This window comes from Sarcophilus harrisii, chromosome 1, assembly GCF_902635505.1.
Source record: "Sarcophilus harrisii chromosome 1, mSarHar1.11, whole genome shotgun sequence".
Lineage (NCBI taxonomy): Eukaryota > Metazoa > Chordata > Mammalia > Dasyuromorphia > Dasyuridae > Sarcophilus > Sarcophilus harrisii.
The window spans coordinates 366,411,924-366,426,802 of NC_045426.1; the positions used below are offsets into that span (position 1 = coordinate 366,411,924).

Genomic DNA, 14,879 nt, shown 5'->3' on the forward strand with positions numbered 1-14,879 from the left:
ATATTTGTAACATGTAGTCTCAAAAAGATGCCCAGAGCCTAAAGTTAGCAGCTTTGCTCAGGGTCACACACCTCACTCATTATGGGTTAGGTCTGCCTTTTTCAATTAGCCAGGAGGTGGTTTCACACTGGGTTTTTTCCCTTAGCAATTATGTCAGAGCTATTTCCCAGATGATGCCCATTCATAGCAATAACCTCAGGCTCCATGATTTGGGGAAGGTATGGGAAGTTGAGCCTGCTGTTTGGACCAAGCAAGGAAGTAGAAGAGGAGTATTTGGTTAGTTTTTGAGGCATTTGGGGTAAAGGGATTTGCACAGGGTCTTACGGTTAGAAAGCATTAGGTGTCTGCCACTGGATTTGAATTCCTGAGTTCAGATCTGGTGCTCTATCTACTACATCTTCTAACTGTCCCCAAGAAGAGCATTTGGTTTTGTTTTATTTTGTTTTCACTTTACTTTTTAATAGTATTTTATTTTTCCACATACATATAAAGATAGTTTTCAGCATTCACCTTTGCTAAACCTTGTATATCAAATTTTTCTTCCTTTCTCTTTTCCTTTCTCCTCCCCAAAATAGCAAGCAATCCAATGTAGGTTAAACATGTGCAATTCTTCTAAACATATTTTCGTATTCATCATTCTGCACAAGAAAAATCAGATCAAAATGGGAAAAAAAACATGAGAAAGAAATAAAAACCAAGAAAATGAACAACATCAACAAAGTGTAAATACTATGCTTTGATCCGCATTCAGTCCCCATAATCCTCTCTCTGGATGCTGACGGTACTTTCCATCACAAGCTTATAGGAATTACCTTGAATCACCTCATTGTTCAAAACAGCCGTCCATCATAGTTGATCATCACATAATTTTGTTGTTACTATAAATAAGGTTCTCTTTGTTCTATTCACTTTACTCAGCATCAGTTCATGTAAGTCTTTCTAGGTTTTTCTGAAATCAGTCTGCTCATTATTTCTTATAGAACAATAATATTCAATAACATTCATATACCATAACTTATTCAGTCATTCCCCAACTGATGGGCATCCACTCAATTTCCAATTTCTTGCTGTTACAAAAAAGGCTGCTACAAATGCTTTTGCACATATGGATCCTTTTCCTTCTTTTATGATCCCAAGAGTATTTGAAGAGGAATTTGATATAGTGGACAGAGCTTTGAATTTGGAATTTTGGAGCTTTGGTTTTATATCTCAGTTATTTATTAACCTATAGGACTTTGGAGAAGTCACCCTTCCTTGATCTTAGTTTGGTGTAAAATGAGGATAAAATGATCTCTACGGTCTCTTAAGTTCAAAATCCAATTAAGTAGGTTGGTTCTGCCGAATTAGAAAAAGCCTAAAGTTCATTATGATCCATGGCAGCTGAGAACTTTGCCTTACACTTCAATTAAAAAAATTGAAACCACTTATTGAGAACTCCATCTTCTCTCTTCTTATCATACTACAGTTAGTCCCATTAGAATGCAAGCTCCTTGATGTCAGGGACTAGCTTTTGTCTTTCTTTGTTTTTTTAATATAGCCTGACAAATAGTAGGCACTTAATAGATGCTTGTTTACTAACAAGTCATTTTACTTCAATTTCTACATCTGGAAAATGGGAGTTAGTGGGGGTTGGATTAACTGGACTCTGAGGTTATAGCTAGCTCAAGAGTTTATATATAACCTGTGATTATCTAAAGTGCGAGATGAGGCTCCAAAGTTCTACAATTTACTTTTATTCATGAGCATTAAATTCCTTTAAAGAAATAGATTTTTTTTTTTATCTTGATGAGAAGCATGGGGATAGTATTGGCCAGCTTAGGACTCAAGAGGGTTTTAAATGACATGGGGAAGAATATAAAGTGGCTCAGTAGTAGGTTGCATATGGGTATGTGTGTGTATATGCTTTTGTGAGCTCAGGGAAAGAGTAATAAATTTGCAGCCAGGCTGTTATGTAGGCTAATGTATATAGCAACATCTCACTCTCTGAAATTGGACAGAAGTGTTCTGAGCTGGAGGGGAAATGCTGGATTTGGAAAGGGCTATTAATATCACAAGAGCCCTTAAGTGGATATGAAATGACACGTCATGCTTTTGGCCAGGAATAGTTTCCTTTCACTAGGGGACAGGAGGTGGGGAAGGGGCTGAAAGGAGAGGTTGTTTCTGACAGAAAATGGGGGATCTGTGCTGATTCTCTTTCTCTTTCCTTGCTCTATCAAAATATAGCTGGTCAAGATTTGTGCTCAATTCAGCCTTGTGGGAACTCTAATTATCTTTAGGTTTGGCCTTAGGACTAAGTGAAAGTTGTAGAACCCTAAGTGACATTATTTGACAGGTGCTGAGCAGCAATCCCCCCCCCTTTAAATATCTTCCCCTATAGCTCAATGATGTGTGAAATTCATTCATTTCTTTGAGTCTTGATGGCTTTTCAGTTTTCTGGAGTCATCTGTGGAAATAGTGATACTCCAACCCCCAGGAGAAGTAGCACCTTAACCCCTTAGCAGCTAACACCTTAGTAAGATTTAGTTAACAGCCAGCTGAGAGTAAGGTCTTGGAGAAAGAAAACACTTGGTGGTGGTTGGAAAGAATCTGGGAGGACTGAGAAATCAGGCAGAACTTTGTTTTAGTGTCAGGAGATTGTAAACTGTGATTGTAGGGCCATGCCCTGTGTATATTTGTGTCACAGAATCATAGACTGTTAACATTATCACAGGCGGCAGCTCAGATATCATCTTGGGTAGGAGTTCTTAGTCTTTTTTGTGTTATAGATTTCTTTGGTGAGCAGTGAAAACTGCAGACCCCTTTTTAGAATAATGTTTTTAAAAAGCACAAAATAAAATACATTGAATTACAAAAGAAACCAAAAATTAGTGAAAATAAAACTTTTATTTTTGTCCTATCCAAGATGTTGGATCCCCTGAAATTTTAGTTTTGTTGCAAGATAATTGGGGTTAAATGACCTTGCCCAGGATCATACAACTAGTAAGCATTAAGTATCTGAAGCTGGATTTAAACTTAGGTTCTCCTGACTCCAGGGCCAGTGTTGTACCTACTATGCCATTTAGCTGCCTTGATCCCATGAAATCTTAAACCCAGGTTGAGAACCCTTATTCTACTGCAACCCCACTTCATTGATATGTAAAGAAACTGAATTCCTGAAGGAACCCAAGTAAAGGTTAGGAAGCTGGGTGGAATCCTGGAATCAGAAGGACCTGAGTTTAAATCATATCTTAGATGCTTGTAAGCTACATGGCCTTAAGCAAAGAATTCAGTCCTGTTTGCCTCAGTTTCCTCATCTGTGAAATGAGCTGGAGAAGGAAATGGCAAACTACTCAGGTATTTTTGTCAAGAAAACTCCAAATGGGATCAGAAAGAGCTGGAAGTGATTGAAATAACAACAAAGGTTAAAGGCAGCCTCTAGGACTCTGGTCTTTTCAGTCAAAATCCAGGGTTCTTCTTAATATAGAATGCATAATGACTAGAAGATATTTTATATGCTTGTCAAATGGATAAATGAATTTTGAAGATGAAAGGTATCCTTATAGAATGAAAAGATTATTGAGTCAAAAGATCTGCTGTGTTCGAGTCCCAAGACTACCATTTGCAGGCTGGGTAACTTTACACAAGTTACTCTCCTAAAGTCTAAATCTTAGTTTCCTCATTTGTAAAGCACAAGTAATAATATTTGAATGATGTATTTCATAGGATCATGAGGAAAATAGTTTGCAAACCTTAAAACAGTATGAGAATTCAAGCTATTTAAGTAGAATTACCAAGCACTCTGTACTAGGAACTGACAAATTGTCATGGACTTCATTAATGAATCTCAAAACAAGGAGTTAGTTTTCCACTAAGAGTATTGTTAGGTTTTGATGGGGGTGAATTTCTTCTCCATGTGCAATCCTGAAAACTTTGGAAGTGGACTAGGAGGTCTCAGGTGAGGGAGAAGTCTTTGGGAGGGGGTTTTTGTTTAGATAGGCCTCAATACACTTGAGGGACAGAATGACCAGATGCCTCAGGTCAATAAAACTGCTTTTAGGTTCTGTCTCAGGAGACAAATGGCTCCAAGGCTGAATCAACCAGCTGCAATTTCTCAGAACTATGGGATTAGCAGGCAGCTAGGATCACCAATCATTCTAATTATACACAAATACAGGAAGGATCTATGACTTTATCAAGTGTGGAGAACTCCTAGAGAACAGATCAACCACACCATCACTCAGGGAATTGCTTGGGATAAAAAGAGGCAGTTAAGTGGCAGGTTGGATAGAGTGCTGGGCTTAGAGTCAAGAAGGTGTGAGTTCATATTATGTATAAGATACTTATATGTGTAGTCTCTGCACAAGCCACCTAATCATCTCAACCTCAGTTTCCTCATTTGCAAAATAGTAGTGCTAATAACAATACTTTCCTCATAAGATTATTGTGAGAATCAAAAGAAATTTCATATATATGTGTGTGTATGTATATACATATATAGCCTATATATATATATGTATATATAAAATGTCTTTTTCAAATGTTGAAGTGACCTATAAATGCTAATTATTAAGAAGAGACTTGCCCAGGTGGGGTTTGAAGCTTACCTTCTGGATTCTAAGGTCAGAACTCTATCTAGCTTATTTTAATTATGTAGCTGCTCATGAGAGCTGATCACTTAAAACAAAATATTGACTGAATGAATGAATTTTGAAGGTAAAAGGCGTCCTCATATAGTGAAATTATCATTTGATAACAAGTCAGAGGATCTACTGTGTTCAACTCCCAAGACTGACATTTACTAGCCATGTTGCTTTAGACGAGTTACTTTTTGTCTAATTCTATCAGAATTCTGCAACTAAGTGTGCAAATGTAGCCCAATCCAAACAATAATCATCCTTCAGGATCCAGCCTATGGGCTCCCCGAAGCCTTCCTTCCATGATCACTCCACCTTATGCATCTCTCTCTCACATTACTGTTTTCTTTTAACACAATATCTTGCCCCTTATACTGATGTCTAATTACTTCATGTGTGCTGTCCTCCTTGCTAACTTTGTGCCCTTCGATCCCTGGATTCTGTGGGTTTTCACTGATTGCCCCTCATCTTCATCTCATGTCTTCCTTCAAGTCTTACCTAAAACCTCACTTTCTATAGGAAGCCTTTCCCAGCTTCTCCTAATTCCAGTGTCTTCTCTCTCTGGATTAGTTTCTCCTTTCTATAGCTTGTTTGTATGTAGTTGGGTGTGTATTGCCTTCCCTTTAGACTGGAAGCTTCTTTAGGAAAGGAATTGTGGAGTATTTTTGGAATCTTTTGTATTTCTAGTACTTAGCCCAGGACTTGGAACATAATAAGTGCTTAATAAATGCTATTGATCACTTTTTTTCCTATCGTGAGTGTAATAATAGCAATGACAGCTTATATTATGCTTCACAGTTTATAAGTTATTTTGTATGCTCATTTCATTTCATCCTGGCAAAAATCCTAATACTATTCTTATTTCATAGGTGAGGAAACATTGTATATATGTAGTAAGTGGTAAAGTAGATATTTGAATCCAATCCTCTAGCTTGGACTCTAGAACTTTTTCCTGTATTTATTTCAGTGTGGGTCAAGAACCTTATTTTTTGCTTTTTTTGTACTTCTGAAATTTCTAGCATAGGGCTGAGCATATCATAAGTGCTTAATAGATTTTTGATGAATCCAAATCTTCTAGTGCCTTTTCTTTCCTTTGAAGACCTTAGCTTAAAAAGGCCAAGATCTCCACTGCATCCAGGATCATCTCCAATCATCCTGATCTATATCTTGGATCCAGGTGGCTCTGGAGGGGAAAATGAGGCAGGTTACCTTGCACAGCCTCCCTCTCACTTCAATCCAATTCATTTGCATGCCATGACATTATCTCCCTGATGTCATGGTCCTCTTCAAGAGCAAAGGACAAGCAACAACAACAATCTTCACCCATAGCATTTCTTCTACCAAAGTTATAGAATGAATAAATTAATAAACATTTATTAAGCACTTACTATATTTCAAGTGTGACTGTTCTTGCTGGTTATAAAAACATCAAATCATGTATCTAGAACCAGAAGAGTTCTAGACTACTTAGCTGAATGACTCATTCTATAGATAAAGAAACTGGAGCTCAAGGAGGTTGTGGTGTGTCCAGGGACATGAGGTTATAATTATTAGATCAGGAATTTGTACCAAGGCCCTCTGATTCTGGTTCTGGGGGCCCTTTCACTGTGCCACAGCTGTTCCCTAAGGCTCCATGGGGCAAGAATAATATTTTATAGTTCTCTGGTGTACCTACAATGTCTAGCATAGTTCTAAAGATACCATAAGGCTTTAATAAATACTTAATAAATTGACATTTTCTAATGTCCCTCTTTGACCCTCCATTTTTTTTTTCTGGAGAAGTCATAGCATGATGCCTCTTGCTTCATCCCTAGTCTGGCCAAATTTCTATATTTCCCTCCCAAGGGTGCTCTTGAAGATATAACTTCCTTTGTTCACACAACAGATGGCTTTGCAGGGATCAGGATGATGGCCAGTTGATCCGAGAATTATTACCCAGTGACAGCAATGCAACATTAAAAAGTGAGTTATCCCTGGGGAGCACTCCTTTCTGAGGGACTATGTAGGGTGTATGTTTCTGGTTTGGGGGGGGGGGTATTCACTCCACTGAATAGGAATCAGATGATTTCCCAGGTCAAAGAGAATCTGTGACCTTGGGAAGGAAGTGGAGGAGAGGAGAGAAAACCATGTTGGTTTCATTTAATGGGAAGAAGAGGGGGTGGAGTGGGATGTGAGGGAAAGCATTCTGACCTCCAAATTAGGAACCTGGGGTCTGGTCTGGGTTCTGTTGCTAGTTAGCCATGATCACAGAATGGAAAGAAGAGAAAGTACAAATTGGAGTTTGGGCTTAGTCAATTGATGTCCATAAGAGAGAGAAGATTTAGACTTATCCTAACAAAACTACCCAGAGTAAATTAAAAGTGATAATGGTTAAGTAGGACTGTCAATCTGAGGATGACTTCTTTCCAGCCTATCACATAATGAATGCTTGGTGCTCATCCCACAGTTGAGAAATTTTAAAGAACATGAAAGAGAGGAACCAATTCAAGTCCAGTGGGAGGAAAGGGAAAGAGAGAACAAGCATTATTAAACACCTATTATGTGTCAAAGTTTATAAATACCTCATTTGGTCCTTACAACTATGGAAAATAGTTGCTATTATTATTCCCATTTTATAATTAAAGAAATTGAGATAAGCACTCATTAAATGACTTGTCCATATAGCTATTAAAAGTCTGAGCTTATATTTAAACTCAACATATGGTTCAGGAATTAGAGTTCCTGGGATTGATTCCTGATTTCTACTTAACAGCTACAGAACAAGTTATTCAGCTTCAGTTGCTAAAAATCCAATAACTATGGGGTTGCCACAAGGAGATAATGTATGGAAATCATCATATGATAGGAGCTGTTATTATTCTTTACTATGGGACCTGCTCTTCAAAACAGCTGCCTCTGAAGAAAGTAAAAGAGATATTGTTCTAATTTTATATTGAGCTAATCAACAAGCCTTTATTAAGCACTTGTTGTTGCATCATTTCAATCATGTCCAATTCTCTGTAATCTTATTTGGGGTTTTCTTGGCAAAGATACTGGGGTGGCTTACCATTTCCTTCTTCAGCTCATTTCACCAATGAGGAAACTGAGGTAAACAGGATTAAGTGACTTGCTTAGAGTCATAGAGCTAATAAGTATCTGTGGCTGGATTTGAACTCAGGAAGATGAGTCTTGCTTATTAAGTGCTTCCTATGTGCCAGACACTAGGCTAAGAACTGGAGATACAAATAAAGATAAAAATAGAATTTTGGTTCTCAAGGGGATCACATTTTAATGGAGTGTCAGCATACAAATCACCATGTATATGCAAGATATATAGAGTGTAAGTGGGACGTAACTCAGAAACAAGTCTAACAATAAATTGTAGAGATGGGGAGCTGGGAAAAGCCTCTCATTTAACATATGAGACTGAGTTTCTGAAGGAGAAATGCTCTAAGCTAAACAGTAAACCCAGGATTCCCGATTCCCATTCTTGTCCTCCCTTTGTCACAGTGCATTGTGTCCTTGACATAGGTAAATGAAAGCTCCAGGATCCCTAGAATCATCAGCTGGGACAATGGAATTTGGGTAGACAGAATATGGAATTATGAGGAGCTCATTTTCTTCTCAGGTCCTGTTAATGTTTTATAGGGAGAAGAAAAAAACCAGCTTTTTTAAGGAGGCCTCTGGGCCTCTCAAGCAGCTGGCTAATTTGAACTGTGCCCACAGAGTTGTCCTTTGTGCTTGCAGCTGCCTTGTTGGCTATTTTATCAGGCCCTAGCTTGGAGGACAGGCCCCCTGGGGAGTTCCATTTCCCTAACTTTAGCTTCCTAACAGGCAGGTGCTGGGGATAGCAATAAACTCCCAGAGTCAGAATTAGTGTTACTTACTATTTTTATGTCTCTGTCTTATTTTCTCACCAGTTATTCTCTTCCTGAAATCAACAGATGGGGCTTTAGGCCTAGGTTGGGGATAAACCTATTCCTCAAAAATGCATAATCACTCTGTTGCTCAGTGATGATAATATTAGCATAGCACATACTTTTATTATTAATATTTTGTTGTATAACATAAAATGTATTTTATCATATAGCATTGTATAATACTAACATAACATTTTAGTTGTTGAGAATTTAGCTGTTTGGTAATCTCATCAATATGAAATAATTGAGCAGTAGAAAAGGAAGATCCTAGGTCTTTGAGTGGACAGCTATATAACACAATGGATAGAGGACCAGGCTTGTAATCATGGAGATCTGAGTTCAAATCTAGCCTCAAACACTTGCTAGCTGAGTGACCCTGGGCAAGTAACTTAACCTGTTTGCCTCAGTTTCTGTATTCAAAATGGGGACACACTGAGGAAATGGCAAAATATTCCAGTATCTTTGTCAAGAAAATATCACAAATAAAGTCCATGAGGTCACATAGAGTTGGACATGACTGAACAACAAAAAGTTTTTGAATAGCCAAAGATAAATGTTATAAAATCCAAGCACCAAAACTCATACATGTTACTCACCACAGAGTTTTTCAAATTCTTATCCACAGTTAATTTACTCTTAATCAGCAAACAGTTCTAACAGATGGGATAATATAATCTTTCTGGCCACAGCAAATCAAAATGATGGAAAAAAAGTCAGTTAAAATTGGAAATACCTATATCAACAGTTATGAGAAATAAAGCTAACAGTTTGATCTCAAAGACGAAATTGAAAAAGTATGGAAAGTAGGCATAAGAAGACAAGGAAGTATGAAATATCAAAAAGAGCTAGATAAAATGGCTTTCATGAGTTTTAGTGCTTGGCAAAATCAGTAGATAACCAGAAAGACGTATCTCCCAAAAGTTCTGGTTTGGAGGTTTGATTGGAATAATTTGCTTACATAGAGAGATTTTTTCCCCCTTTTCAATTCACTTTCACATCTACAGTCTAATTTTAATTTCACAACAATCCTATGAAGTAAGTACAATAGGTTTCTTTACTTTGACAGCATAGTCTAAAGAGCATTAGACTTAGAATTACTAGAACTAAAGTTGTTGTAGCTTTTCCAGCTCCTATTTGAATAATCATTGGTAACCTACTTCTCCTTGCTTCTTTTAAGCCATTTTCTCTTTGTTTACTCATCTACAAAAAGAAGAGGGTGAATTAGGACTCTCTAGGGTCACTTTCAATTTTTACATCTCATGATTCTTAAGAATGGAAGACTATCCATTCTCCAACTGATGGACATCCATTCAGTTTCCAGTTTCTAGCCACTACAAAAAGGGCTGCCACAAACATTCGTGCAGGCTGAATAAATTGTGGTATATGAAAATTATGGAATATTACTGTTCTGTAAGAAATGACCAACAGGATGATTTCAGAAAGGCCTGGAGAGACTTACACGAACTGATGCTGAGTGAAATGAGCAGGACCAGGAGATCATTATATACTTCAACAACAATACTAGATGATGACTAGTCCTGATGGATCAGGCCATCCTCAGCAACAAGATCAACCAAATCATTTCTAATGGAGCAGTAATGAACTGAACTAACTATACCCAGAAAAAGAACTCTGGGAGATGACTAAAAACCATTACATTGAATTCCCAGTCCCTATATTTATGCACACCTGCATCTTTGATTTCCTTCACAAGCTAATTGTACAATAATTCAGAGTCTGATTCTTTTTGTACAGCAAAATAATGTTTTGGCCATGTATACTTATTGTGTATCTAAGTTATATTTTAATATATTTAACATCTACTGGTCATCCTGCCATCTAGGGGAGGGGGTGTGGGGGGGTAAGAGGTGAAAAATTGGAACAAGAGGTTTGGCAATTGTTAATGCTGTAAAGTTACCCATGTATATATCCTGTAAATTAAAGGCTATTAAATAAAAAAAAAAAAATAAAAAAAAAATAAAAAAAAAAAAAGAATGGAAGACTATCATCTAAGGTCTCAAAAACAGTTAGTGTAAGAAGCTCAATTAGAACCTAGATCCTCTCTTCCCTACAGCTAGGTCATGTTTTCTGATTATATGATGATCCGTGGCTTAAATGGGAGATATACAAGAATCATTCTCTCCATCTAATCTCTGTATTAATGCCTTCTCTTTTGTGGTCATAGATTTCCGCTATCATATTAGCATCAAGACGGGAGATGTGGGAAATGCTAGCACTGACTCTAAAGTCTATATCAAACTCTATGGAGAAAAGAGAGACACCATTAAGCAGATCCTCCAGGTCTCAGATAATAATCTGGGCGATCATTTTGAGCGTCGCCGTGTTGATGAATTCACTCTTGAGACTATGGACATTGGAGAGGTAAATTTTCTTACTGTGTAAGATATATGCACTGATAGGATATTAAGTCTTCCTCCTACCCTCTTTGTCCTTCCCAGCACACATGTATCAACTCTAAAGATGGCTAATATCTGTGATGGTTTACTTTTATGTTATTCAGTTGTTACAATCATGTCTGCCTCTTCATGAACCCATTTGGACTTTTCTTGGCAAAGATACTGCAGTGATTGTCCATTTCTCCTCCAACTCATTTTACAGATGAGGAAACTGAGGCAAACAGGATTAAGTGAGTTGCCCAGGATCATATAGCTAGTGTCTGAGGACAATTTTAATTTGGGGAAAGTGAGTCTTCCTAATTCCAAACCTAATGCTCTATCTGTCATTTTACTTATCTGTTGTTTTATTTCTATAGACAATTTAAAATTTTGCCATGAGTCCATTTTGACATTGAAGGGGTTAGGACAAGCTACCCCCATAACCTGGAAAATCCATGTAAATTTTTTTGGCTCTCTCTTTACAGTAGAGAAAAAGTCTGAACTATAATGGTATTAAAAGATAAACTATGTTGCTACTATATCATTTATGAATTTCTAAACCTTTTCTGTATCTCCTGACCTTCATATTTATGGCTCCCCCCATTTAATTTTTTATTCTGACCCATGATATATTAAAACTATGATGAGGGAAAGTCACACTGTGGAAGGAATACCTGGATTCCTACATAAATCCCACTTGATGCTCACAACAACATTACCTCCATTTTGCAGTTGAAGAACTGGACACAGCAATGAATAATGACTTGCTCACAGTCAGACTCAGTACTTAAAGCCAGATCTTTGGAATCAGAACCCAGTGTTATTTCCCCTTATATCATTTCCTTGCCCCTTCCACATTTTCTCTCCCTAACTTCCTAACAGGAATCTGTTTTGGAAAACAGAGTCAAAACATTAGAAAGGCTAGATTTTAAGCACACTAAGAGCTATGAAGAGTGGCTGATGAACCATCCTGATACAGGCTTTAGTAATGGGAGAAGGGATTAGGTAGCAGCTATGATATTTATATTTACCTTATCTGTAACAAGAGTCAGGAGCAATGTTCCCAGACCCTGTACACCAGAAGGCTATTTTGAGAAGGGGCATCAAGGTATCAGGGAAGAGGATGCCAGGAGACCAAAGGGGACTGCCCAACAAGGTAAAAGGGAAGGTAGAGGAAGCTAAATTACATTGATTACTCCATAATTTTGCTGACAAGCAGCTTTTAGTTAAATGTTCTTACCAGGCTTTAAGCCCTTCCCTGAAAAAATTTAGAACTATCTTTTCTATCCCATTTGGTCCTATACCCAGGACTGCCCCTAAATAAAATTACAGAGAGGCAATGTGGTTTAAACTCTGAGAATCATAGATGAAGAATGAAAAAGGATTATAGAAGTCTAATAACATTTTCATTTTACAAATGAAACTCTGAAACTGAGATATTTTTACTTATTTTTAATAGTATTTCATTTTTTCAAATACATGCAAAGATAGTTTTCAACATACATTTCTGTAAAACTTTGTTTTCTAAATTTTTCTCCCTCCCTCCCTTACTTACTTCCTCCTTCCCCAAGACAGCAAGCAATCTTATATAGATTGCTTATATAGGTTAAATATATGGAATCCTTTAAAACCTATTTCCTTATTTGTCATATTGTGCAAGAAAAATAAGACCTAAAGGGAAAAAGACACAAAAATAAAAAAACAAACAAAAAGGTGAAAATACTATGCAATAAAATCAGTCTCCATAGTTCTCTCTCTGGATGCAACTGGCATTTTTTGTTCCAAGTCTTTGGAATTGCCTTGAATCACTGCATTGTTGAAAAGAGCCAAGTCCAGTTTCTCATCACATAATCTTATTGTTACTGTGTACAATGTTCTCCTAGTTCTGCTCACTTCACTTAGCATCATTTTATGTAGGTCTTTCCAGATTTTTCTGAAATCAGAGGCTGAGAGATATTAAGCAACTTGCTCAAGTTCATATAAATAATAAATATCTTAGTTAGGATTTGAACTCAGGGCTCCTGTCTCCTAAGTTAGTTCTTTTTCCTCAATACCATGCAATCTTTTTATTCTCTTGCTATTGTGGTGTTCCCATCCTACTTCAAAGACCCAACATCCTTCTTGTTCTTTCCTCCTCCAATGAAATCTGTTTTTCCAGAATGTCTCCAAGAGAGAGGGGCAGGCTAAGAACCTAGCTTATGTCTTGAGCCTCTGAAATTACACCATATAAGGAGCTTCTGACTGCAAGAATGGGGATGCCCTAATTTGGTCCAAGTCCTCCATAGGGGTGAATGATACTAGGTGAAAACAAGGGAGTCCAGAGATTCATTCAATGGACATAGTCTTGAACCTGCCAAATACCTTTCTGTTTTTTCCCTTTGGGGTATCCCATGATGTCTGCTAGGCTAACCATATTTCTGAGGCCTGGTGCCAAAAGGTATAACTCAGAACAGTACCTGACATCAGAATCAGAAATCAAAAGTTTAGCCTAAATCTGCTGCTAACTAGTTGTGTGGCCTTGGAAAAACCACTTAAATCCAACAAGCCTCCGTTTCCCTTGTGGTAGAATAAGAAGTCTTTGTGCTCTCTAAAATATCTTCCAGAATTTGCGTTCTCTTCATTGGTAGAGAGGTTAGAAGTATTAAATGTGACAAACATTTTCATATATGTCAATGCATTGACTATTTTTCTCTACTCTTTGTTATAAGGGAGGGCTTCTAAGAAAGAATGAGTTAGTGTGTAGTTTTAGAGATTCAAGAGAAAAGAAATTAACATCAATATTGCATTTTAACATAACACTGAAGGAATCAGATATTCAGACAAATAGGGCAATTTTAAAGCTACTTTGTTAAATTTCATAATACTTTAGTTGCATATAACAATTTACAATTTCAGAAGCCCTCCTCCTTTTTTGTTCTTTTTTTGTAGGCTGAATGCTTGTGTTTGGTTTTGTCGAAGATTCTAAGCTTATAATAAAAGAAAAACCAAAACCAAAACTAGAGTGCCTTCCAATTCAAACATTTAGTGATTCTATAAGCTCCTGTCCCTACACTTAACCCTGAGTTTCCTTCCAGATCAACCGGCTTATTATCGGCCATGACAGCTCGGGCATGAGTGCAGGCTGGTTTTTGGGCAGCATTCAGATTCGGGTGCCCCGCCAAGGCAAGAAATACACATTTCCTGTCAATCGCTGGTTGGACAAGAATGCAGCTGATGGCCGCACAGAAGTGGAGCTGTACCCCAGTGAGGTTCAGGAGATTGATCAATGTAAGCAGATAGGAGGTTGTTTGTTTGTTTGTTTGATCAAGAGGAAAGGAAGAAGATCATTGACTTGGTCCACATCCTTAAGAGAAAGTCTTATGTAGAGGTAATACTTTATGTAGAGGTAATAAGTGACTCTATTTGGTTCTCACATAGATCATCTGTGAGAGATGGAACATAAGATACTATTCTCATTCTACAAATACGGAAGTCAAGGCCTGCAGTGGTGAAACAGTTTACTTAGAAGCTATATGATAGCTGGTATGATGTGAGGAGGCACCATCAATTAGTTACTTAATCTATAAGTATTTATTGGTTACTTATGGTGCCCTCAAAACTGTTTTAGATTTTTTTTTAAGAAATACAAAAGAAGGCAGGATAATATTCATCTTCATAAGCAGCAACTAAACTCAATGAGTAACTAGTCTACTTCAACCCCTTATTGCCTCGCACTTAAATTTTTGCAACAGCTTCCTAAATGATCTCCTTTCTTCTAGCCTCTTTCCCTTTCAGTATCACTGCCAGATTAGTTTACTTGAAACAGCAAAGTAGAAATCTTTTCATAAATTATTCATTTCCATAATAACCCTAAATATTAGCTTTATCTTCAATTTTTCTTTTTCTTTCTCTTTCTTTTCTTTTCCTTTTCCTTTTTTTTTTCTGAGGCAATTGGGGTTAAGTTACTTGTCCAGGGTCACACAGCTAGAAAG

At 37.3% G+C, this 14,879-nt stretch overlaps 1 protein-coding gene across 1 annotated transcript in view; it reads left to right on the plus strand.

Annotated features, from left to right (window-relative positions):
• The window catches only part of LOXHD1 (lipoxygenase homology domains 1), a 275,750-nt gene that overhangs the window by 126,169 nt on the left and 134,702 nt on the right, over nt 1-14,879 (plus strand). Inside the window, exons 15-17 of the mRNA XM_031945992.1 lie at nt 6,499-6,575; nt 10,698-10,894; nt 13,983-14,175. Coding sequence (XP_031801852.1) covers nt 6,499-6,575; nt 10,698-10,894; nt 13,983-14,175 — 467 coding nt within the window. The remainder of the gene's footprint in view (nt 1-6,498; nt 6,576-10,697; nt 10,895-13,982; nt 14,176-14,879) is intronic.